Raw genomic sequence first — 23,768 nt, 5'->3', positions numbered from 1 at the left:
TAAAATAGTTTCAAAGCTACAATACTAGTATTACTACTAACAACAGAACTATCAATTGTGGGACTTCCCTGGTGGTCCAGTGGTTAGGACTCCAAGCTTTCACTTGCATGCTTTCACTTGCACAAGGTGTGTGGTCAAAAAAAAAAAGAACTATGAATTGCAACTGAATATTTCATTGTGGTTCTTTTTGCTATTTAGGATATACCTCACCATGGAGGTCCATTAAAAGTTTGAGTTTTAATGTCATTTGAAATAATTGTTTTTTTCTGTGTGGTTTATACTATCAATTTTATATACTCCTAGATTCATTTGTATCCATCTGTTTCAGATTTGTAGGAGTTTTTTTCCTTTTTGATCCAAATTTTTTAATTATATGAAATGTTCACATGGTTCCAAAATCAAAACTATAAAACAAGGTGCAGTCAGAGAAGCTTTTTAAACACTTTTTGTCCCTCCTTTTCACAATAAAGGTGTTTTTTAAGGTTATGAAATTGGACTGAATTGTTAAAGAGAACCTGATACCAGAGAGAGATTCAACAGAGTACACTGTTAGTAACAGTTACGGGGGGAAATTACATGTTAATGAAATAAGCCTTATTCAAATCAGTAAACATGTTATAGATCCAAAATAAATTTTACACACACACACACAAAAACAAAGAGGCCAGGCAAGAAAATATGGTGGAATGAACAAGTACTGGAGATGGTGAGAAGGGAATAAATTGTAAAAATACTAAGGCAATAGGATAGAATTTGACAACCAATCAAATAATAGAGAGAAAGATAGTTTTCAAAAGAGCAGATTCTTGATTTTTACTTTAATTTTGGCCATACTGAAAAGGTAGAAGTACTCAGAAGGTACCAACTGCTTAGTACTCAGAACAGAATGTTCTTTGCATATCTAATCAGTGAGTCCAAATTAATTCCCCATTCTAGTAACAGTTTTAATTTTGGAGTTTCCTTAATGTATCTTTACATATTTTATTACAGTCCAGGTGACCTAAAGTCATATAACCACTTTTTTAAATTAACTATATTCCTATCTAAAGATGTCACAGAACTTTCCCCACTTAGTAAGATGTCAATACTATTAGTGTTCAGCTCACATAGCTTTCTATCCTTATAATTTCTTTGAATATTGTTACCTAATATTTTATAACCCACTGGTTATAGTCATTCCACCAAGAACAAGGTGATTTTAAAACTTTAACAATCATATAAATATGCGTTTCATTGCCTTTTCCAACTTATACATTGCCTTCACCTAATTGTCTTGTTTGATCTTCCCAACTACCCTCTTAGGTAAGAAGAGCAGAAATATTTATTACCATACTACAGATGAGAAAATCAAGTCACAAGGCAGATAAATGGCTTTCCAAAGAATATGTGGCTGGCAAGTGGCAGAGCTTTAAATAAAATATAAATTTTCTGATTCCTAGGCCAGTGCTCTTCCTACCATCCCATATGTTTTTGAAGTAAGACATATTTAACTTCTGCCACTTTGCATGACTGTCTTGCCTAAATAAATAGGAAGGTGATTATCTATCCCATTTTCCTCTCTTGCGTTCACCCATTTCCCCTGAAATGTTTTACTTAAAACCTTCTCTACCGGTTTATACCATCAACAGTCCAATGCCATTCTGTTTCAGAAATTTATCTTTTCTATATCAAGTTTACCTCTACTAAAACTATCCTGCATTACTATCATATTCACGAACTGAGAGACTTTGGAAATTTTTTAAGATTCTTGGAATGGTAATAGTAATACATCAAAGATTAGAGAATCAGGGCCTAAGTCCCCTGCCTAGCAGTTCAAATTTGGCCTTTAGGACCCTTTCACATATTTGCCTCATGACCACTATTAAGCTCCTCCCTAATCTAACAAAATATCTATTATTTCAAAGTGAGGACAAAATTGTATACAACTTTGTATACAAAATTGTATTGTATACAAATTTCACAGGGTAGATTAGAATTAAATCTGTTTGTCTAACCTAATTCTAAATAAACTTGCTTTTATGTAATCTAATTTAAAATATTTTAGTAATTATAGATTTGTTTTTTTAATGACCCTACTGGGGACAGAGATTAAGGGAATAATTGAAACTTATCCCATTATACATAATCTGTTTACTACAAAAATAATTTTAATAATTTCAAAAAAATTTGTGTTGAATTACTGAAAAATTTAATACTTAATTTCAAAAATTTACTATTTCTTCTCATGTATTCAAACACATTTATAAAACTATATTCATCTGCATCATATGAATGACTTTGTAACTTTCTTACTGCACAAGACAGGTCAAAAGCACATTCTTAGACTACGCCCCAAAAAAGGACAATAAAAATTATAAATCACTTGATGTCAGAAAATAAAACAATTATCTCTATATATTAACACAATGCTTGTTTTGTAAATTCTCATCTCTCCCCATCAGAAACTCTTTCTTTTGCTTATTTATTAGAAGTTCAATATTAAAGCATAATTACCAAAAACGCTTCCTCACTAAACCAGAACACAGGCTATTTTTGAGTTCTTACAAGTATTAAGCCCATAGCATTTGTTTGTTTGTTTATTAAGAATTTAAGAATCTGGGTGTGTTTTTATTCAGAATTTTAAACACTGCCATTAGATATTTTAAAATGGACATATTCATCTAGCTCTTATCTACTTAATTCTAGCAACATCTTAATAGCTTTAATCATTTTATACTGAACAGTGAAATAAAATTAGTTTCTCTGAATGACAGCATGGGATTAACTATTTATACATAAATATTAAATTTAATAAGTAGTCCATTAATGGGCCTTAATATTATCTTGCAGAGTCTACTTTTTATGTTTGCTTATTTCCCTCTTAAACTATCATTGCTTTTTAAGTTGATGCCTGGAATATCTTAATTCAAACTGACCTACCCACAAAATTCTCTGCACCAGACTCTCTTATACTGGCATCTCAACAATTTCCAGTCCCTAGAGTGTTTTAATTCTTTCCTCACAGTAGTAAAATAAAGAAATAATAAGCTTTAAGCCAATTCAAAACTTACCTTACAAATCTGGAAATAGTCTGAAGTCAAGGTTTCCTGAATCTCCTCTCTGAGAACCCCTGCACTCCCTCCTGGATGCATGGAACCACTTCCAGCCCCGCCACCACTGTTACTGCCACTGCTGCTACTACTGCCAGGGGAGGAGGCAGTTAAGCCATCCAAAACTTTTCGGAAATTAAACTTCTTCATTTTAAAAGCTGTTGAGAAATTCAAAGGAAAGGGTGACTTAACACATGGAATTATACGTGGGTAAAAGTGTTTAGATTTTCATCAGTCATGGCAGTAGTCAGTCCGCATTTTACGAGCACTGGCTTTAAATGAGTAAAAAAAAAGGAAAAAAATCAACCTTTGGTTAAATTTTAATTCCAAAAAGCATATCCTTCAAAAAGAAAAAGAAAACACAACTCCAAAAGCACCAGTATTCCCTCCTCAGACACCAAATTTTCAAGGGCTTTATCCCCAGCTGTAGCTACGCTTTATCAGCACCGGGGTAAAAATAAAAGGCAGTGTCATCATCGTCATTAGCATTATATCATCATTATTATACAATCAAACCAGAGTCCATCAGACCAAGACTCTCTTTCTTAAAGGTCGGCTTTCCTCCTAAAGGTTGAGCTCAGAGTATTTTATTTTCAGAAAAATGGTGGTGGGGGAGAGCTCGTATTTATTCTGCCACCACCTTCTGGGCTCTCCCTCATCATCTTCAACGCTCCCTTTTTCTCAACTGGAAACGCGGGGTGGTGAGGGGGCCGTTTTCCATTTCCACCCGGAACAGCCCAGACCCCCAAACACCTGCAGGTGACCCACAGCAACAGCCGACGGGAGGGGCCAGCAGCGGCGCCGACTGCCTCCGCTTCCCCCTCCGTCTCCCCCTTCCCTCCCGGAGTCTCTGACCCCACCCCCCTGCTCTCATCCTCCACACCACCACCACCACCAGCACCCCCGCCCCGCTCTGCCCGCAGCCGCCGCCTCGCTAGCCCGCCCGTCCGCTCTCCCCGCAGCACGGCGGTGGCTCTTGGGGGACATGAGGCAGTGGTGACGACGGTTGCGGCCCGAGTCCCGCCACAGCCTGCTGGGCAAGGAGAGCCGCCGCTCCCGCGGTCCCTCCCCGGGCCGAGCGCCCAGGCGCTGGGCTCTCGCCCGCGGGCGCGCTAACACGCAAACACCCTCACACAGACATTCGCGCGCCCAGCCGGAGCACACGCAAACACCCTCACGCAGACATACGCGCGCGGGCGCTCACGCGCACAGACACACACACAGGTGTGAGGGAGCCGCGGTTGGACGGCGACGTCGGCGTCCCAGAGGGATGACTGACTCCCGACTTAGGCACCTTCCTCAGCCGCCACTATCCGCCTGCCAGCCCGGAAAGCTGAGGGTGCGGAGGGAGGCGGGCTCCCAGGCGTCGGTCCGGCCCGGCTCCGGCAGCTTCTCCAGTCCCTCTGGTAGCGGCGCCCGGCGCTCTCCGAGGTCCTACCGGAGCAGGCAGTCTCCACCGCAGGCTCCGCCCTCCCGCCGTGGGAGGCAAGCCCCGCCCCCAAACCACCCCCTCGCTCGCCCGCCCCTTCTCCCCTGGCTGCTAGGGGCCCGCGAAAGGGGCGGAGAGCTCCGGTACGTCAAAGGGCGGGAGTAGCCTCGGCTCCAATCCTAGGCTCCAAATAGCCAAGTTCCGCGGTGCGAGGCGCGGAAGGAATTTGTGGATAGGTCGAAAGAAGCGTCAATGAAAGGGGGAGGGGAAGTTTAGAAAGGCAGGTGAAGTATTTGATTGACAGCGGTATTGGCCACTATGCTGGGGGGCCGTGCTTTGGGGGCTGTAATTGGTGCTACCTGTTGAAGGACGCAAGTGTGAATCAATAGAATGCCAGGGAGCGTGAGAACTTGGGCGCCTTCAAAGCTACAGGAAGGGTTTCCCTAGGTCTGACTCTGGACAATATTGTGATTTGGGCAAGTATTTTGCAGTTTACCACCTCTGAGCCTCTTCCCGCTCTCCAGGTGCATCTATGGGCTTCCCTCACTGCCGTGCTACTTGTATAATTGTTTAACAGGTCACATCTGCCAAATGGAATGTTATTGCAATAGAGTTTTGGAATATACAGCCTTTCAGATCCTGAGGAATGAATCGCTCACCTTGTTCCAATACGTAGACTTGTCCCTTCCCCCCATTTTCATATAAACAAAAAAGAATTTTTTTAAGAAACATCTCTCTCATTTAGTAAGCCATGTCAAAAATATTTTTTAAGCTTTTTCTGTGAGTCACTATAATCATTTTGAAAGATGCATGGGAAGATGTGGTTCAGAGTCCTAACTTGCTACTGAATTGGGGGAATTTGGGACCTCGATTTCTTCATCTCCGAAAATGAAGGGCAGCTCAGGGGACCAGAGCCAGCTCTAGACTGCAATCTGGACAATGCAACAGAGCTTATTAGTAATCATCCCATATATTCTTACATTTTAGAGATCTTCTAGGATTACCTCTTCTTTTTCTTTCTTTTCTTTTCTCTCTTTTTTTTTTTTCCCTTTGGAGGAAGGGAATGGAAGGGATGAGGGATGAAAGGGGAGACCTGAAAGAGAAATGAGTTGCCCAAGGTCACATAGCAAGGAAATGGCAGAGATGGAATAGAGCCCAGTTTTTTTGGATCCTCAGCTCAATGCTCATGTTCTCTTTTTTATTTTTTTAGTACTATTTTACTCCTTTGGAGCCCTCCCAAGGACCCCTCCAATACTGCCTAGTAGTCTCTTATTGCCACAGCTAGAAAGTAGCGCTCTTGTAGTCAGACATGGTATTGTATATTTCTCCTATCTTATTCAGCACCTGACACAATGTTTCACACATAAGAGGTGCTTAAAGGGTTTTGAACAATTGGGTTATTGACAGTTATTAGTAAAAGATTTATGAGATGACACCCAATTATATCTGGTTTTGGAGGGGTAAAAATAAGGGTGAAGCAAATGCCATGTCTGATGTAAACACATTTTAGTAGGGTTCCAAATTTTATATTGGATTCCTAACAATGTGTATCTGTCCTTACTCTCTTTTTCTTCTTTTTCTGCTCTTCTTCCTGGCCCATTTCACCTCTAAGTATGGGTGCCTATTGAGGCTGAAGAGTTTGCTTTCCTCTTTTTTATGTCTTGCTTTTCTTTTAAAAAGGGGAGAGGGGAATTGCTTCAACTCTTTGAGAAGTAGGCATTGTGGTCTAAAATAATGAATTTAGATGCCCTCCTTTCCTTCATCAGAAAGTCTGTTGGCAACTCCTTAATTTTCAAATAAAGGGAAACAAACCTATAGCAAGGATCGTTTGGTCTTTTGATGAGAATGAAGAAAGAAGATATCCTAATTCAGCAAAGTGAGAGGTAATGTTTGCAAGAAAACCCCCTAAGCTGCTAATCACTAATACTATACTATCTTAGCAAACTAAGTGGTGGTTTTATTCTAAAAATTATGGGAGAACTGAGAATGAAAAAGCACACAAAACAGATTGACAAAGACTCTGCTTGAGGACCTGGAGGGAATTCATTGGCTTTCTTGAGTTAAAAAGAGGTGACAGAGTAGATATCTCTTCAGATGGGACAACAAATAGGAATGGGAAGTGGAAGAAAAGTCATCAGAATATATAAATGTTTTCCAACAAATATTAGAAGCCTAAAATAATATGATTAGAATGATGAGACTGTGGACTCTTTGAGGCTACTCTAAATATTATTCTTCCTCCACAGTAGATATGTAGCACAGTGTCTTATACATAGTAAGTGCTCAGTAGATATTAATTTGAATAACTTATAGCAAGTAAAAATCTTCACATAATTGCAGTCTCACAGAGAGAGAGAGAGACACTGGGGACAAAGGATATTATGATGCCAGTTTACAAACTGTGAGCAAAAGATAGAAATGAGCAAGAGATAGGGTGAATTATGTACATGAGGAGACAGCATAAACATTTATAGCCTAAAAATCTTACTAGATAAGAGAAGCATAGTGAAATATCTACAGAAGCAACTTCCATTCTTAATTAATTAAAGAGAAATAAGATGTTATTCTATAAACCATCTGGTAAAGGGAATGAGACCAGACTATGAAATATACCTTATAAATAATATAGAGAACTTTAGAATTGAGTCAGATACTAAAATTGTAGAACTTTGTTCTTTCTACTGCAAACTAGAATACCTCATGGAGTGGAGTTTCTGATAAGCCATGATGTTTTCCTAAAATGAAAAGTTTGAAGAACTTCAAGAAAGAAAAATAGCCTAACTTGGTCCTTGGAGAAAAGTTATCAGATCATTTAAACAAGTCTAATACATTAGAAGGATTTTTCAGATATATGTTTAAAATATATTACAACTCACTTTATGGGTTTGTGATCTTGGCTTCAAGCCAACAATGAAGCTAACAGATGCTGCTTTTCCACACCCCAAAAATAATCAAATAATTGTAGAAAGTATGTATGTGTGTGGCGCTTCACACAGAGATTTACTAAACTGACTAGGCTTGGAGAAAACTAAGCCAAATTGACAAAATGCAGGCAAATGGTCCATCACATATAAAGATGATAAATACTACCACTTATTTAGCACCTGTATGCCAGACAGTATACTATGAAATTTATAAGCATCTTTTTAAACTTCATCCTTTCTATAACTCTGTGAGATAGGTATTATCCCCATTCCACAGGTGAAGAAATTTGCGACTCAAAAACATTTGAGAAGTTCACCTAAGTTCACTTATGTATATAACCCAGTCTTCAAATTCAAGGCTAACTTCTAAGATTATGCTCTTAATCACTGCCCTATCACTAAGTAGAGGATTAAATAGAAACAGGAACAGGACAAGTGTGGGGGTCAATTCCTCTGAAATAGTGAATATATGTGTATTAGTTTGCTAGGGCTGCCATAACAAAATACTACAGACTGGGTGGCTTAAAGAACAGAAACTAAGTATCTCACAGTTCTGTAGGCTAGAAGTCCAAGATCAAAGTGTCAGCAGGGTTGGTTTCTTCTGAGGCCTCTGTCCTTGGCTTGTATATTACTTCCTTCTTACTGTATCCTCACATGGTCTTTCTTCTGTGGTGTGCATCACTGCTGTCTCTGTGTGTCCAAATTTTCTTCTATAAGGACACCATTCAGATTGGATTAAGGCCCACCCTAATGGCCTCATTTTAACTTACTCTCTTAAATGTCCTATCTCCAAATACAGTCACATTCTGAGGTACTGGGTGTTAGGGCTTCAAATAAGAATTTGGGGGTAGGAGGGACACAATTCAGCCCAAAATAATGTGGCAATCAAATTCAAGGTTCTTTGAGGAGAGCATCTATTATGACCTGGGATTGTATAAACAATTTTACATTTCATTTCTTATTTAATTCTCACAACAGTCATGTATGGTAGCTATTGATAACTCTATTTTACAGGTGAGAAAATGGAAGCAAAGAAGGGTTAAGTAGTATGCCCAATATCATACATTTAGTAGGTTGTGAAATAGGAATTTTGACTCCTATAAATCATACCTCAAAGCTCTTTCCTCATGCTGTTAGCTTTCTTTAGAGAAAAAAAAAGAAATCTCATTATATAGATATTTGATATCAGAAAAGGAAATTATTATAGAATATAAATATTAGGATAAAACAGACAGAAGAGATAAAGGAAAGGAAATATATATGCTAAGGAGTTTGGATACTAGACCTAAAAAGACATTTGAGAGTTGGCGGGGGAGTGAGAACTAGCAGCAGAGAACATTTGGGATGGCAAGATAATAGGAAGTCTTATCTCACAATAAATCTCAGTATAATTTGAAGTATATTAAGAGTCCCAGGGGAGTATTCCCACCAAAACAGAAGAAAATCAGTTATTCTGTAACTAATTAGACATTGCTCAGAGAGGCTTCAGTCTCAGAAATATCATAACAGCTGGATGCTGACGCAAGACTTACCATAAGGCCAGGCTGGGAATTATTTACATTAGCAAGTGTGAACGTTTCCAAGCTGCTTACTAGAGATACTGGCTTTTGGACTGAGCAACCTAACTTATCACCCGTTTCTGACTCCTCAGTCAAGTTATAGCACCATCCTTTAGTATTTGCCAGTCTAGGAATTAGAATTTCATTAAGAGAACACAGTTGAAAAACAGGTTCCACCTATAGCCTTTCTGGCAAAACTTTCAAAAGGATTAGGAATTACATTTCCTTCCTAAATCTTCATCTGACTTTGTTGTGACTTTATTATACATCCTTCAGGAGGGGTACTGATTGGTAATTGTCAGCTTTCTGTCATATGGCAGGAAATAGCAACCAGCATTAAAATCCCTTATTCAGCCTACTCCAAGCCCACAAAGAGAGAAACCACAAGGTTAATTAAATAATGTCATAGCCCTCATGGGTTTTAGATAAACAGGCAAGTGTCATTAGGGTAGACCCAAAACATACAAAGTATGGCTCAGCACACAACCAATGACAGAATTGCAAACAGAACTCATGCCTTCCAGGGCAAAACACAAATATTTGCCATTAAACATGTAATTAAAGTCAGCTCTTCGTGCATATTTAAAAATAGATTTTCACATAGCCATCCATCATGTTGGGATGTGGTAGGAGAAAGGGATTTAGTCTTCAGACAGGACTAAGTTTTCTAACTGAAGCACTAACAAGTCTTTTCAGCCTCCTACCCTCAGTTTTTCCTTTATATATGTAGGTTATTTTAAGAAAAAAAATGGGATTATGTATGAATTTGTAGAATGCAAACCACTATACAAATATATTGTTATTATTTTCATTATTCTTTTGCTTTAGTGAAACAGTTTATAGGAACTTACTTTAGGATTGAACTTATTTTCCCATTATTAATATAAAAGATGCTTGCGTCTCTGGATTTACTGTTGCTGAAATTGAAGGAGAGGTTTGGACTACATGATCTTTAAGGTTCTTTCCAATCCAGAATTCTGTCTTTATATAATTTATTTAGTCAAGGTTCACTGCATTCTCTTCCTAAATACTATAAAGCATCATTGAAAAAGTAATTTAAAAGATATCCATTTAGGTACAGGCCAACAGAGTTGAACTACAGCCTACAGTAGGCAAAAAAACACAGGAATCCTAAAAACCTTCTGTCTACCAGTTAGACATACTTGGAGATCACATTTTTTATTAATATTTCTATTTATATGAATGTCATATATATCTGATTATAAAAGTAAGGTGTGCTTGTTATAGAAACTTTAGAAAATTTAAGCATTTATTTCTAGTCCATTTCAGGACATTTTTGAACAAATTGGAAGTGTCCAGTATATACCATTTTGATTTTCGGGTTTTTTTAACTAAACATTTTGTTGTGAACTCAAAATTTTGTGTTCCGCATTTCATTAAATATTCTTCAGAAATACTGTTTTGAATGTCAGTATATATTCAGTCATACAGATATTTACACAATGTATTTAATCATTTCCACATTCTTGGATATTTCATTTATTTCTAATTTTACACTATTATAAATGATAATGGAGAGAAGACTTTTATATAGATCTTTGGCAAAGTTTCAGATCTTTTTTTCATAAATGTGCCTCGTATATTAAATTTTTGCATGATTAATTCCTCAGACAGGAACTCTTCAATCAGATTTTTTAGGAGATATTACTGTGTCAAAATAATATGTCTTCATACTTATTTCTACATTTTATTTTTAAAATGTTGCACCCTCATTATACCCTCATTATGAGTTTATGTTCCTGTGGAGAACTCATGTTACAATAAACATTTTTGTAAAGTGATATCCCATACCAGCTACATTGACATTTTTGTTTAGATGTTGAAAAAAATTCAGAAGGTTTTAAAATTATAAGAATTGGTAAGCATAATCAACTAAACAGAGCAGAAAAACATGACAAGGTAAAACATATAATTTCAGTAATGCTTGTAATTTCAGTTTGGTGGAAGAAAATATAAAAGTTTTCATGGAACTTTAAACTTAGAAAGAAACAGTAATTCACATGTTTGATTTTGAAATTTAAGAAATAATAACACAGGGCTTCCCTGCTGGCACCGTAGTTAAGAATCCACTTGCCAATGCACGGGACACAGGTTTCAGCCCTGGTCTGGGAAGATCCCACATGCCGGGGAGCCACTAAGCCCGTGCACCACAGCTACTGAGCCTGCGCTCTAGAGCCCACGAGCCACAACTACTGCAACCCACGCACCACAACTACTGAAGCCTGCATGCCTAGAGCCCATGCTCTGCAACAAGAGAAGCCACAGCAATGAGAAGCCCATGCACCTCAATGAAAAGTAGCCCCTGCTCGCCGCAGCTAAAGAAAGCCCACACGCAGCAGCAAAGACCCAACGCAGCCAAAAATAAATTAATTTTTTAAAAAAAAGAAATAACACAAACTTCTATTCAGTTACATCAACAAATTAAAATTATTATTTTGTCATATGCTACTGTTATTTGAGGAGGAAAATGAGAAAATAAGCACAGGGAGAGCTTAAAGGATAAAAAAGAAATACAGATAGACCTGAGGAATAATAATTTTACAGGAAAACAACCAAATCTTAAAAGAATATTTAAGGCTTTTAAAAATAGGTTGGATTTTTGCCACTATAGACTAAATAGAGATGCAAACTCTTGGAATTTGTTATACAAATTGAACAGGAGAAAAAATTCAGACCACAGACCATAGATGCTCTGTCCCTAATGTAGATGATAACAACTATAAAGTGTTGACAGCCTTTCCTGGGTTTGGAATATGGAGATAAGTGGAAACAGTTTCTTTTATGACCAGCCTCTTGTTTCCTGAAGCTTTGATTCACCATGACTCGTGATGCTTGGACCAATTTAAGTAGGAATATGCATTTGTTTTTGTGATGGCAATCACAAAATTTAATAATGCCGTTACTTAATTTTTTATAATGGCTAACAAAGGGTTAAGATAAGATTTTTGTAATATGGACAATAAAATGTTCATATTAGTTATTAGCTCTGCAAAAATTGGCACCCTAGAATTTCAGAGTATAAGCCAGGGTGCCGGCATGACTTTGCTTTCCCATAAACAAAAGTTCCCAAAGAGAGGAGAGTAGAAGGATGAGTGACTTCTTGTCTGCCCAGTTGCAGACTCTTAAGACAAGAGAAAACCCTGTAAGTGTGTCCTCTCTGGCCCTGCAGGATAAGCTTTCCCTTTCAATCAGCTCCTTGGCTAGCTTGGGCTGACAAAGCATTGTTGTTCTCTTAAGTTTTGCAAAGTAGAGAAACCTTACAAGTATTTTTTCAGTAACATCCAGAGTGATTTATGGCTTCTTCTAGCTCTCCTCAGTTAGAAAAACAAATTTTATTTCTCTGCGTCACTCCTTCCTCCCCATTATCACTCTCTATTGTCTTCAGCCATAATCCTTTATTTAATGCAAATATTACTTTGTTTTGCATAGTTTTTCAAGCATGTCTGTGTCTATCTAATGCTCTTTAATTATGGAGACCAAATTTCTTGGATTTTCTGGAACAGTTTCTATTTAAAATATTCTATGCCACTCTTCTCACAAACCATTAAAAGCACTTCAAAAAACTTTCCAGCTACTCAACAAATACCATTGATTTCCATGATGCCATTTTAAAATTTGGCAAAACCTGTGGAGAAGGAGGATACACAATAATATATTTTTAAGAGCAAGAACTCTGATTTCAGACAGACCTGAAATCAGGTCTGCTACTTATTCAGCATGAGACCTTGGACAAGTTATTTATCTTTTTTGTGTTTCAATTTTCTTATCTATAAAAGGAAGATAAAATTACCAACCTCATAGGATGGTTGTAAAGATTAAGTGAGAGAATTCATGCTGGCACTCAGCACACTGCCTGGCACATAGGAAACCTTCTATACATGTTAGTTATTATTTTTTTCAGCACCAGAAGTCTCATATGAATATTGGTGATCATAAAAGAATTGTAAGAAAAAAAATTTAATTCTACTGCTAAAGTAAAATATCTTAACATGAAAACTACTAAAATGCTGTTTGTTGTGATTAGGACCTTGGGAGGTAGGCAGCTGGGTATTTGTAGGTTAATAATTAACTAGCCATTTGGAAAGGAAATCTTCATAGAAACTATAAGCTTGGCTGGGTTCAGCTGGGGAGGCCCAGCACGGTAAATCTTGGAAAATAGGCAATTAATTTAGTCATATTATCTTTTTAATGAACACTGTATCCTTAAGTCAGATCTTAATGAGAACTTGCTAGTGAAATATGGCAAAGGAAAATGTATCTATAGATCAAAGGTGGTTGAATATGTTTAAAGGTTTACAACAAGGAAATATTTTCCTCTAAACAGAAAGAAAATGTATAAACTCAGTCTCTCTTTGTCCAAACTCCGGATGGAGAAAAGTTGTTGCTGTTATTGTTTACTTGCTTATTCTTTGTTGTTGTTTTGTGTTTTGTCTTTTGTTCCTCATTAACAACTTTTGGAAATTGGAATAACTATTGGCAGCCACTGGGTATTATAAACTCTTTCCTGATAATCCACATGAAGTACTCAGAGACTTGCCAAGAAATGCTGGAAAAAAACTGGAAAGAATAAATAATTATTAAGCAAACCGAGTTCTTTAAACAAGTATGCGGAGAATAATGTGCCATCATTTCAACAGCAGATGATGAAACTGACAATGCAAATATTGTATTAACTAGTATATCTCTTGGCTGAATTTTTAAATTTCTCTTCACGTAATTGTATACTTTTTAAATGAAAGTTATACATTATATGTATAATCTAATGTGATTTAAAGACTTACGCCACTGTAAGACTTTTGATGTCAATTTGTTTACAAATAAGAAAAAATAAACCTTTTGTAAGAATATATGCCCTTATTTATAAATCTTAAAATGTGGTTACCATATTTATAATTCATCAACTCTTACAGAGATTTCCACAATCCAAGAAAGAAAGAAGCTAAAGGAATCAAGGGTGGTAGCTACAAAAGCATATGTTCCAAAGGATGTGAGAAGCAAAGCAGAGAATGAGGAAGGAGCTTAATTTCCCTTATATATACCAGGACTATTGAAGGCCTTAGCCTTTTATAGTACAGGATGAGAAAAGAGGAAAAGTACCAAGAATAGATATGAGTCAGTTTTATAATCTGTAAAATGGCTTACAAACATCAATTTTTGTCTATTTTGTTCATGGTTATATCCTTGGCACTTACAGTAGTGTCTGGCACGTGGTAGGTGTTCAGATTTGCTGAGAAAATGAATACTAGTGTATGATATTCATGCTCCATGCAAGAATTTCAGGCCTGAATTTTTTGAAAATGTAATTAAGCCACAAATTAGATAAAAGGCTTCAGTTATTTAACAAGTATGTATCGCATGCCTATTTTGCGCTAGGTAGAATGCTGGATGTTATAGGGCACAAAAGAAAGAGAAAGAGTAATACTGACTCAAAAGACCTATAATAATTGAGTATGGAAAGTGACAGACATGCAAACAATGACTTATAAACAGAATTTTGAGAGTAATGTGAATGGTATAAGCAGAGCCCTGTGATTGCATTGAAAGAATAAACAATTATTTCTTACAGGTGCCTCAGTGAAGAAGAGCTGAAAGAATTGAGAAGGTTGGTTTTAGCTCTCCCTGAATCTTTTTGTATACTTAGCTTCCTCAACACAGGTCTATATTGATCTCCCTTCTACTGCTTTGAGGTGTTTTTCACCTCCTTCATTGAGTCATCTTTTCCCAACCCCTAAGGATTTAAGGAGCAAATGGAATATGAGCAAGAATTGGTAGTTATCATAAATTACTATTTCAAGAAGTTTGGTAGTAAGGGAAAAGCAGAAAGTAGAGAAAATTTTAAAGTGAAAAGAGAGGGGCTGGAGGGGATAGAAATGAAGAATATTCTTGGACAGAGAGGTAAAACCAGAAAGAAAAATATTAAAGATTCAAGAGTAAAATAAGATAACCAATGAAACAAGGTCATAGTCCATAACAATTTCATAATCTTTGTACTTTCCCCAACCTTCCAACTTCTCCCCTCTCATTACAACCCTAGCAGATGGTTTTGCCCTTAACAGAGAAAATGGAAGCCATTAAATAGAATATTCTCGTCCTCCTACCATCATCTTCAAGGCAATAATAGATAATATCATCACCCTCTGTGCCTTCGCACTCTCATCCCACCCCTTTTTAATTGAAGAGGGAATTCTCCTACTAACAACCCTTACCTCTCACCTTGTTCCCTTCTTCTCACATTTAACTACACTCTCCTGCTTCTACCAAGCTTCACATATGTCTTTCTCTTTGTTTATCAGTATGACAATTAAGAATCCCTGGGAACCTCTCACCTTCTCTACATGCAAAAGTATGATCATTTACCCTAATTCTGCAAGTTATGGTGGACTTTTAGGACAAAAATATTCATGAGAAAAAGTCCTACACAGTTATAAGTGAACATAAGATATTTCTTCATTCTACAATAGAAATGGTGAAGTAATGGTGAAGGAAAGATTTTCTTTTGCCATGCCAGGGAGCATGCTTTCCCAGGTGGGAAGGAAGATTTAGAAGATTCCTACCTAGGAGGATTATAATAGGCTTTATTCAGCTTCTCAGTAAGAATAACAATTTCCTCAGCATATTATTTTTTAAATCATTGAAACTTTTTTTAAAATCCCAGATTAATACTAAATTAATTGCTTTAGAATTTGCATGGTGTTTTGATATTCAGATAAAAATAAACAGAAGCCCAGTATTCTTTTTGCTTTGGCATTTAGATTTTTTTAATACAATAAAAAAGCAGGCTTGCCTCCTGGGTGTAAGGAGAGCTTCTAGCTGTAAGAGTCAATCAATCGGGAAGGGCATTTGTGGGTAGAAGTGAAAAATTGCCAACTTGACCTTGAAAATAATGAAAAATAATTGAGACTCATGGCAATGAGCATTTATTTCCCATGTGCTGCAGTCTCTCACATTTTTTATTTGGTTTAAATTTCTGTCCCCTACCACCTACTCACATATATTCATGTTCACTATTAACATCATAATGTATATTAACAAGCCCTCACAGCTGGTTAAGAAGCTTCTTCTAGCAAGCTAATAACATCTATTTGACTCAGTGATGCTGCGCATAATGTAATCTAATAAAACTGTGTCATGTACACTGAAAAGCAGCCAGAATAAAAGAATAGTTCACCCACCCAAAGAGGCAGCAACTAGGAACACAGCTATACTAGCAAAATCATCCTCATTAATATAGCTCAGTGAAATCTGTGTCCTTGTGTATAATTCTTTGATTCCATATACATGCATTGTAATGGGCTGATATAAAATAATAGAATCTCAAGTTTGGGAAAGATATAAAAGGTCATCTACTGCAATCAACTGTTTATTATTTAAACTATCTCAACACTATTTGCTCCAAGTGGTCTTCCAGCAGGTGTCTGAAATGTTACCTTCCTCTTCCCAATATCTTACCCTTACTCATCCCCTGCAACAGCAAGAAGGAGTAAAACACATTTAGAGAAGAGGTTTTCAACCTTGGCTGCACAATGGAACATCCATGGGAGATTTTAAAAATTTCCACGCTGAAGCTACAGACCAGGTCAACTAAATCAACCTCTGGGGATGGGACCCAGAAATCACAAATTTTTAATACTTCCCAAGTGATTCCAAATGCAACCAAGGTTAAGAATCACTTCTCTAGAGGCAATACGTCCTGAAAATGGTAAGATTTTTACTGGAAGCCAAAGTCGGTCACGCTGCAACTTTCGCCTATTGGTCCTAAAAGCAGCTTTCTTGGGAATTCTCAGCTGAAGTGCAGGGAAAGACTCTCATCTCCTTGTCAGCTCAAAAATTAAATAATAGGTTATATTTATAAGCATGAGTGTAAGTTTCAAAACTATAAGTGAACACATCACATTGACACCCATTTGTTTTTAACCCTTGAAGGAAATATCTCTTTCCTTAAACTTTTGCATATTTGAGTGGAAGAGAAGCCCCTGTCTAAAGAAGATTAGACAGAAGAAGTCTCATGTAGAGTCTGGGTCTATGGACATGACCCTGTCACTGCTTCTCTACCCATGAGATGCCTGCCCATCTCTTTCTCATGTGAGATGTGATAACATCCAAGTAAACATTTTCTTTTAGGACACCGAATGATGGGCTTCCTCTATACCTAGCAGAGATATTACAAAGTAACAACCATACAAAAATCCTTAGAACATACAGCAAGATATTAAGACTGTAAAACATCTCAAGATATTGTTTACTTCCTTTTTATTATAAATATATAAAAGATATCTTGGGAACTAAATTTCCTAAGTCTTACAGTATGTGTTCTCCTGATTATCAAGTCCATCCATTCTCAGAAGAAGAAAGCATTGTCACATCTTTAATGATCTAAGTGAACCAAAATGGACAGTCCAAGTATGGTAATCACCTTTTCACACGAAGGACTCTAGAAATATTTAATAATAGATACCACTTCTTATTCAATTTCTTTTCTAGGTTAAATATACTCTCAAATTGTTCAACTATTCCTCATAAAACATGTTACTTTCCTTCAATATCTTGGTCATTTTACTCCTATTACTTTCCAAATACCTTTAGCCCTCTTAAATTATTGTTCCCAGAAATATTGAGATTATATTCTTGATCCTAGATACCATAAAATAAAGGTCATCTTACTTAAAATATTAAGATAAGTAATTGATCAACAGTTTAAAAAGTTTAGTAATATGAAGAACCATTAAATAAATGATACTCCTCTAGTATATAATGGTACACTATGAATGAAAGGCTATAGTCTCAGGCCTGAACAGTTAAAAGAATAGAGTTGCCATTAACTAGTCAGGGAAAAACTTAGGAAGGAGAAAGTTTTGAAGGAAGGGCAGAACAGGACTTAATTTTGGACCTGTTATTATTTTGGTCCCTGTTAGTTGGTAGTTGGATATTTAAGTCAGGCATTCAAGGAAGAGGTCTGAGCTAGGAATAGTAGAAAGATATAAATTTGTGAGTCACCAGTGTTTAGATGGTATTTCAAGACATGATTTTGCATGAGACCACTAAGGGAATGAGTATAGATAGAAAAGAGATGAGGTGCAAAGACTGAGCCCTAGGGCATTCTGACATAAAGTAGTAGGTAATAACCAGGAAACAAGAATGAAAAGGATCATTGAGATAGTTGAAAAACTGATAGAGTGTGTTCTGCATGCCAGTGTGCTCAACTATGTCAAATACTGCTGAAAGTCTGTAAGATGAAGACTTTAGGTCATGAATGACATTGACAAGGGTGGTTGTGATGCAGTGCCAAGAGCAAAAGCTTATTTAGAGCAGATTCAACAAAGAATGGGAATAGAGGAACTGGAGATCAAGTGTATAAATACTTTTTCTTTGGGTTTTCTGCAAAAAGAAGAGAAGTAGCATGGAGCTGGAAGAAACTGAGATCGAGAGAAGAGTGATTTTTTTGAGATAGAATAAAAACAGCATGTTTGTTTACCATTAGGAAAAATCCATTAGAGAGGAGGAAATCAATGATGCATGAAAAGTGGGGAGAATAGTTGGAGAATATCCTTGAGTGAGAGAGAAGGGAAAACATTGAGAACACAGGTTGAGGGCCTGATCTTATCTAGAAGTACATAGAATTTATCCATAATAACAGGGGAGAAAGCAGAGTATATGGTTACAGACATGTGAGGGTAGATAGAAAAGGTGGTGTTGCTTTTGAAAGTTCTTTAATTATTGCTTCTATTTTCTCAGGAAAAGAGGAAGAAAGAACATAAACTAAAAGTGAGGATGAAGGAAGAAGTGTTGGAGGTTTAACAAGAGAGAAGGTATAAAAAAAAAGAAAGAAGGTATGAAATAATTATCTAAGTCTAACAGAGTGGGAGTATAATTGCTAGGCAGCCTTAAGGGCCTATTTAAGATTAATGATAATGAATATAAATGGAGACCAGCCAGCTTGGTTGTGTGTTTTTCTTTAGTCATATCAACTAAACAAGTACAGGCATGCAAGAAGCATAAAATTGGATTTAACTAGGATTGAAGACAAGTGAGAACAACTTAGTGAGAAAGTAGAAAGAGGCTGAGAGTATAGGCAAGGAGTTAGAATAGTGATTGACTGTAGAATTCAAGCTGAATAACTAAGGAAGTGAAGACATAAATGATGAGATAGTGAAAAGGAAACAGGATAGATACTTTATTGGTCTTGGTGGGTTCAAGGGATTGTTGGAATTGAGGTACTAAAAGAAATGAACTAGAAAGGTTAGAGAAAGAGGTAGTCGGTGTGTAAAGTTTGATATTGAAATCACACAGAGGTTTCAGTTATTGACAAGCACAAGGTTTAAGTTGTGACCTTTAGGGTGAGTGAGGTAAGGTGAAAGACAAGGTCATTGGAAGAGAGGAAGTTGAGAAACTGAAAAATCAGGCAACTGGAAGGATCATCTATGTATATAAAGAAATCACAAAGAATCAAGACAGCAGTGTTACTGGAGAGAGTGACGAAAATGAGGAGGAGTGATCTACCGGGGGTCAGTACATGACTGCAAACAGGTGGGGTAGTGGGTGGAATAGACATCTGATGACATAAATATCAAATCTTAAGAGGAGATGGTTTAGAGGTTGTTTTGGATATTTCTGTACGCAACATACTTGTTTTCCTCTCCAGATTATCATTGATCTTTGTTTAACACATATTCTACATTTTTATTTGTGACTGAGATGAAATGATAAAACAAAATAAATCTAAGGATAGAGCTCCAAACCATGCCACTAGAAACCTCCCTCCAGGTTGATACTGACCCATTAATAAACATCCAACTAATTATTGCTATGGTTTAATAATATAATTATCTTGTGCATCCATAAGGATGTCCAGTATTGTGAGACAAGGCATGCCTTATTGAAATTTGATATTTTATATCAAGTTCAGTGTTTCTCAGCTTAGCATATGCTGCCCCTAGTAGTCCACAGATACATCCTCAGAGGTCCTCAAGTTCCACATGAGAACTATTCTAGTGTTCTTTTATTTAAATTTGTTTAATTAATACAGACATATTCAATATAATTTGGATGACCTCTTTATAAGTTAAGACTGCTACACTTCTGTTTCTGGGTCTGCATTTATCCTCACATTGATACCAAGAAGTACTTCTTTAATTGTTAGTTAAAAAAAAAACACACAGAGGATGCCTTAATACTTAAGTGATGCATGCACACAGAAAGCAGGCCAAATGACATCATTGTATCCTCTGTAAGTGATGATTCTGCAGTGTTTCAAATAAAGAAAAGACGTGGGTGACCTGAATCATCACATGGCATGTGGTAGGATTGAAAGATCAAACCCATGGAAGTTAGTACCACATTCACATTGCTAAACAGTGATTTTAGCTCATCTAAACAATACCAACTGTCACATGAAATTAATGGGATGAATTTAAATAATTCTGGTTTTGTAGCTTTGTTAGATTCATACTGGATGATCTTGATAAAGATCATATAGATCTTATCTATATTTGATTATCATTAAAATAAAAATAATTTAGATTTTATTATTACTAAAGTTAGAGAAACACCAGTCTTTCCCATTTTCCTTATATTTCTAGCCTAATGACTCTGATTTTAAAAAGTGAGAGACATGGCCTTTATGACCCCATGCTGGCAACCAGAAAACTACCCACTTTTCTACATCCTATAAAGTAACTCTTTAGTACTGTCAGTAACACTCCCCACTCCTTAATCTCAATAGCTTAACATAACAAAAGTTTCTATGTTCCTCATACTACAAGTCTCATGTGGATCAGGAGAGAAGCTCTCCTCATCATAGTCACTCAGACACCCAAGTTAATAGACTTCATCTGGATAGGAGCAGTGACAAATTGCACACAGGCTCTTTAAAGTTTCCACCTGGAAATGCTCCATATCGTTTCCAGTCATGTTTCATTGGCCAAAATGAAAAAAAAAGTCACATGACTTTCCTTCTAAGGAGACTAGGAAGGCCAGTCCTACCAAGTAAGTAGCAGGGGAATTGGAAAGATAATGACTGTCCATATCCCTAGAGTCTTACAGGATGAATACCATATTCACCAGTTTAGAATTAACATTTGTTCAGTCAGAGTTCTTTAGGTGCAAACAACAGAAATTGACTCTAGCTATCTTAAGCAACAAAAAGGAATTCATAGAAAGGACTAAAAAGAGAAGATTAAATAACCAGGTTCAGAAAGATAAAAAATAAGAGCCATTCTGGGTGTCTCAGTAGTAAAAATAAATGAACAGCCTCTTCAAGGTGTCCTTATTAGGGTGAATGAAATCCACACAAATTCAGTGTTTTTGATGCTCATCCAGGGGTTGGGAATAGCTTGGTTATAATCAGTTACATGCCCACCCCATGACTAGGGGACATCAAGTACCCCTAATATCCCATGTCAGTGGGGAAAGAGGTAATTTCTCAAAAGAAGTATCAGTGTTTTTATGAAAAGAAGGATAGAGGGACACTGGAAAGCCAAAAAGTAACCTTTTTTCCCGTTGAAAATCTGAACTTCATTATGCTGTCTCCTGGCATCCCTTCAATTCTTGATCCCTCAGAAGTTTATTGATATTCTCATGGTCATAGGATGGGAGACTAAGAGAAAGATAGTGTCTGCCCACAATTATCTTTCCTACTGACATGCCACATAGCTGAAATCTTTCACCACTATAGACATTGTGTTGTGCAGTCATCATCTCCAGGAGGGGTTTAACATCAATCATCACTAAAACAATTTATGGATAAATTTGTGAGATTAAGATGGCCATAATTTTTCAGAGCAAGACCATGTGGGAAGGAAATGAAGGACGATGGGGACATTTTTAAAAGTCTGCATTCTGGGGAACTTCTTGAGAATGATGATTTGGGGGTGGGGAGCAGTTCTAGAGAGAGATCCTGGGCAGTCTTAAGTACAAGTTTTATGATTGGGAAAAGGAACCACAGGAAACATTTTTACAGGAAGAGAATGAACACAAAATTCTTTCTATCATTCCACACTTGCAGCATCTGACCTTTGAAATTTGGCTACTATTGAGTTTTCCATGAGTACCACCTGTTTTTCCTACTCTCGAGACTCAGTTATAAATAAAATGAAGTTATTAATATTTGGCAATGCAGCTTCAAACACTAAAGAGAAAGTTTTACTGACTACTCTGCCGAGTCCTTGAAGACAGATGGACCAAGCATGTGTGCATCATTTGGAAAGGCAGCAGTTTGCAATGGAGGGCCAAGACTTCATTCTGTCCACCTGCCCCCCACCCCGCCACACTGCTTCTGCAGGCTGAGTTCTGCATAATCAGAGATAGTTCTTCACATGTGAGAAAAAGACAATAGCTCAAGTCTGGGTGGGGGGGTTGTATTATATTTAGTTACTTTTATTTATTTACTTTTTTAAAGGAGACTGATGCCAGAGTCTCTAGATATGTTTATAAAGCATTTTATAATGAGCCAAATTCTCCCAGTAGAATATCTCACTAGTCATAAATTAAGCAATCTGGTTGCTGCACGTGCTCTCTCAGACCTTAAGTAACTGCTACTTTGCAGAATGGCCCAAATGCAGAAACAAATACAAAGTAAAGAAAGGGGCTTCCCTGCAGTTTGCTAATAAATTGCCTCTTCAGCTCCCTAAATGAATTCCTAGTGGCCTAAAAGAGTTGACATTGATTCTAAACCCTGTCAGACTTCTAGGAAAGGAACTTAGAGGCTAGTAGGAAAAAAATGATAAATTATTTAGATTTTAAAAGACTAAAGATGAAATAAAGAAAACATTAGTCCCTGCATTCATGCCTTAGGCCAAGAAGTTAAAGTCAATTTTTCTAAGAGGCAATGTGCAGCACAGTGATCTTAAATTTTAAGGACTTACTCCAAGAATAGACTAAGAAATGCATTATATACAATGCTACTGGTTACACTATAAAAATGCATTATACAGAATGCTACTGGTTGCAGTATAGTGGACTGAGGCAGCTATTTGCTACAGGCTAAATTAGGGGGACAGCTAAACCTTTGTGGGGTCACTGTAGACCTGATACTGGAACTAAACCTAAATCTAATCATGTCGTCGTGTCATTCTCCTAACATACTCCAGTGGTTTTCCATGGATCTTAGAGTGAAGTCTAAAATCTGTGACGAGGCCTGCAACATCCTGTCTGATCTAGTCCTTGCCTACCTTCCAGCTTTAGCTCATGAAATAGGCTTTAGCCACACTGGCCTCCTTTCAGTCCTTCCAGTACCTCAAGCTCCTCCTCACCTCAGATTCTTTGCAGATACTTGCTCCTTTAACGGGGATACCTGTTCTCCATTTGGTTAAGTGGCTAACTCCTCACATCATTCAGGCCCCTGATTAGCCCTCCTTAGTCTTCCCTAACTCCTGGAGGATGTCAGGTCCCCTAATTACATTCATTTGTTTAAAAAATCAAAAATAGTGAAAATAGCATTATTATAAATTAATGATGAGCAGTAATTTATAATAGTGATAGAGCAAAGACATTTCCCAAATTCCGAAACTGGTTGTTCCCCAAATCTCATGTGTACATAGATCTTATTTTTTTAAATGTGGGATATGTTTTTCAATCATACTTGAAGTCCCAGGCTAATTTTAAAAGATTGATCCACCCCAAAACATGCTTGAGTATGGTGCTTTCCATATTATTTTGACTACACTTAGCCACAGTTTATAATATTATTTATAGACAAAAAGACATTCTGAATTCTACATAAAGACACCAAGAATACATTTATCCTGTGACA

The 23,768-nt window shown here is 37.0% G+C and overlaps 1 protein-coding gene across 6 annotated transcripts in view; it reads right to left on the bottom strand.

Annotated features, from left to right (window-relative positions):
• STXBP5L (syntaxin binding protein 5L) overlaps positions 1–4,487 on the bottom strand; it is a 380,840-nt gene extending 376,353 nt beyond the window's left edge. For 4 of the 6 annotated variants that reach the window (XM_081235110.1, XM_081235106.1, XM_081235107.1 and 1 more), the window contains exons 1-2: positions 4,384–4,463; positions 3,051–3,247 (exon numbers count right to left, since the gene is read on the bottom strand). In XM_081235110.1, coding sequence (XP_081091236.1) covers positions 3,051–3,239 — 189 coding nt within the window. In that variant the 5' untranslated portion in view covers positions 3,240–3,247; positions 4,384–4,463. The other 2 variants (XM_081235109.1, XM_081235105.1) reach the window with 2 other exon arrangements.
• Positions 4,488–23,768: the final 19,281 nt, after the last annotated feature.

This window comes from Mesoplodon bidens (genome assembly GCF_964165515.1).
Source record: "Mesoplodon bidens genome assembly, chromosome: 5".
Taxonomy (NCBI): domain Eukaryota; kingdom Metazoa; phylum Chordata; class Mammalia; order Artiodactyla; family Ziphiidae; genus Mesoplodon; species Mesoplodon bidens.
This window is presented reverse-complemented; position numbering and strand designations above follow the sequence as displayed.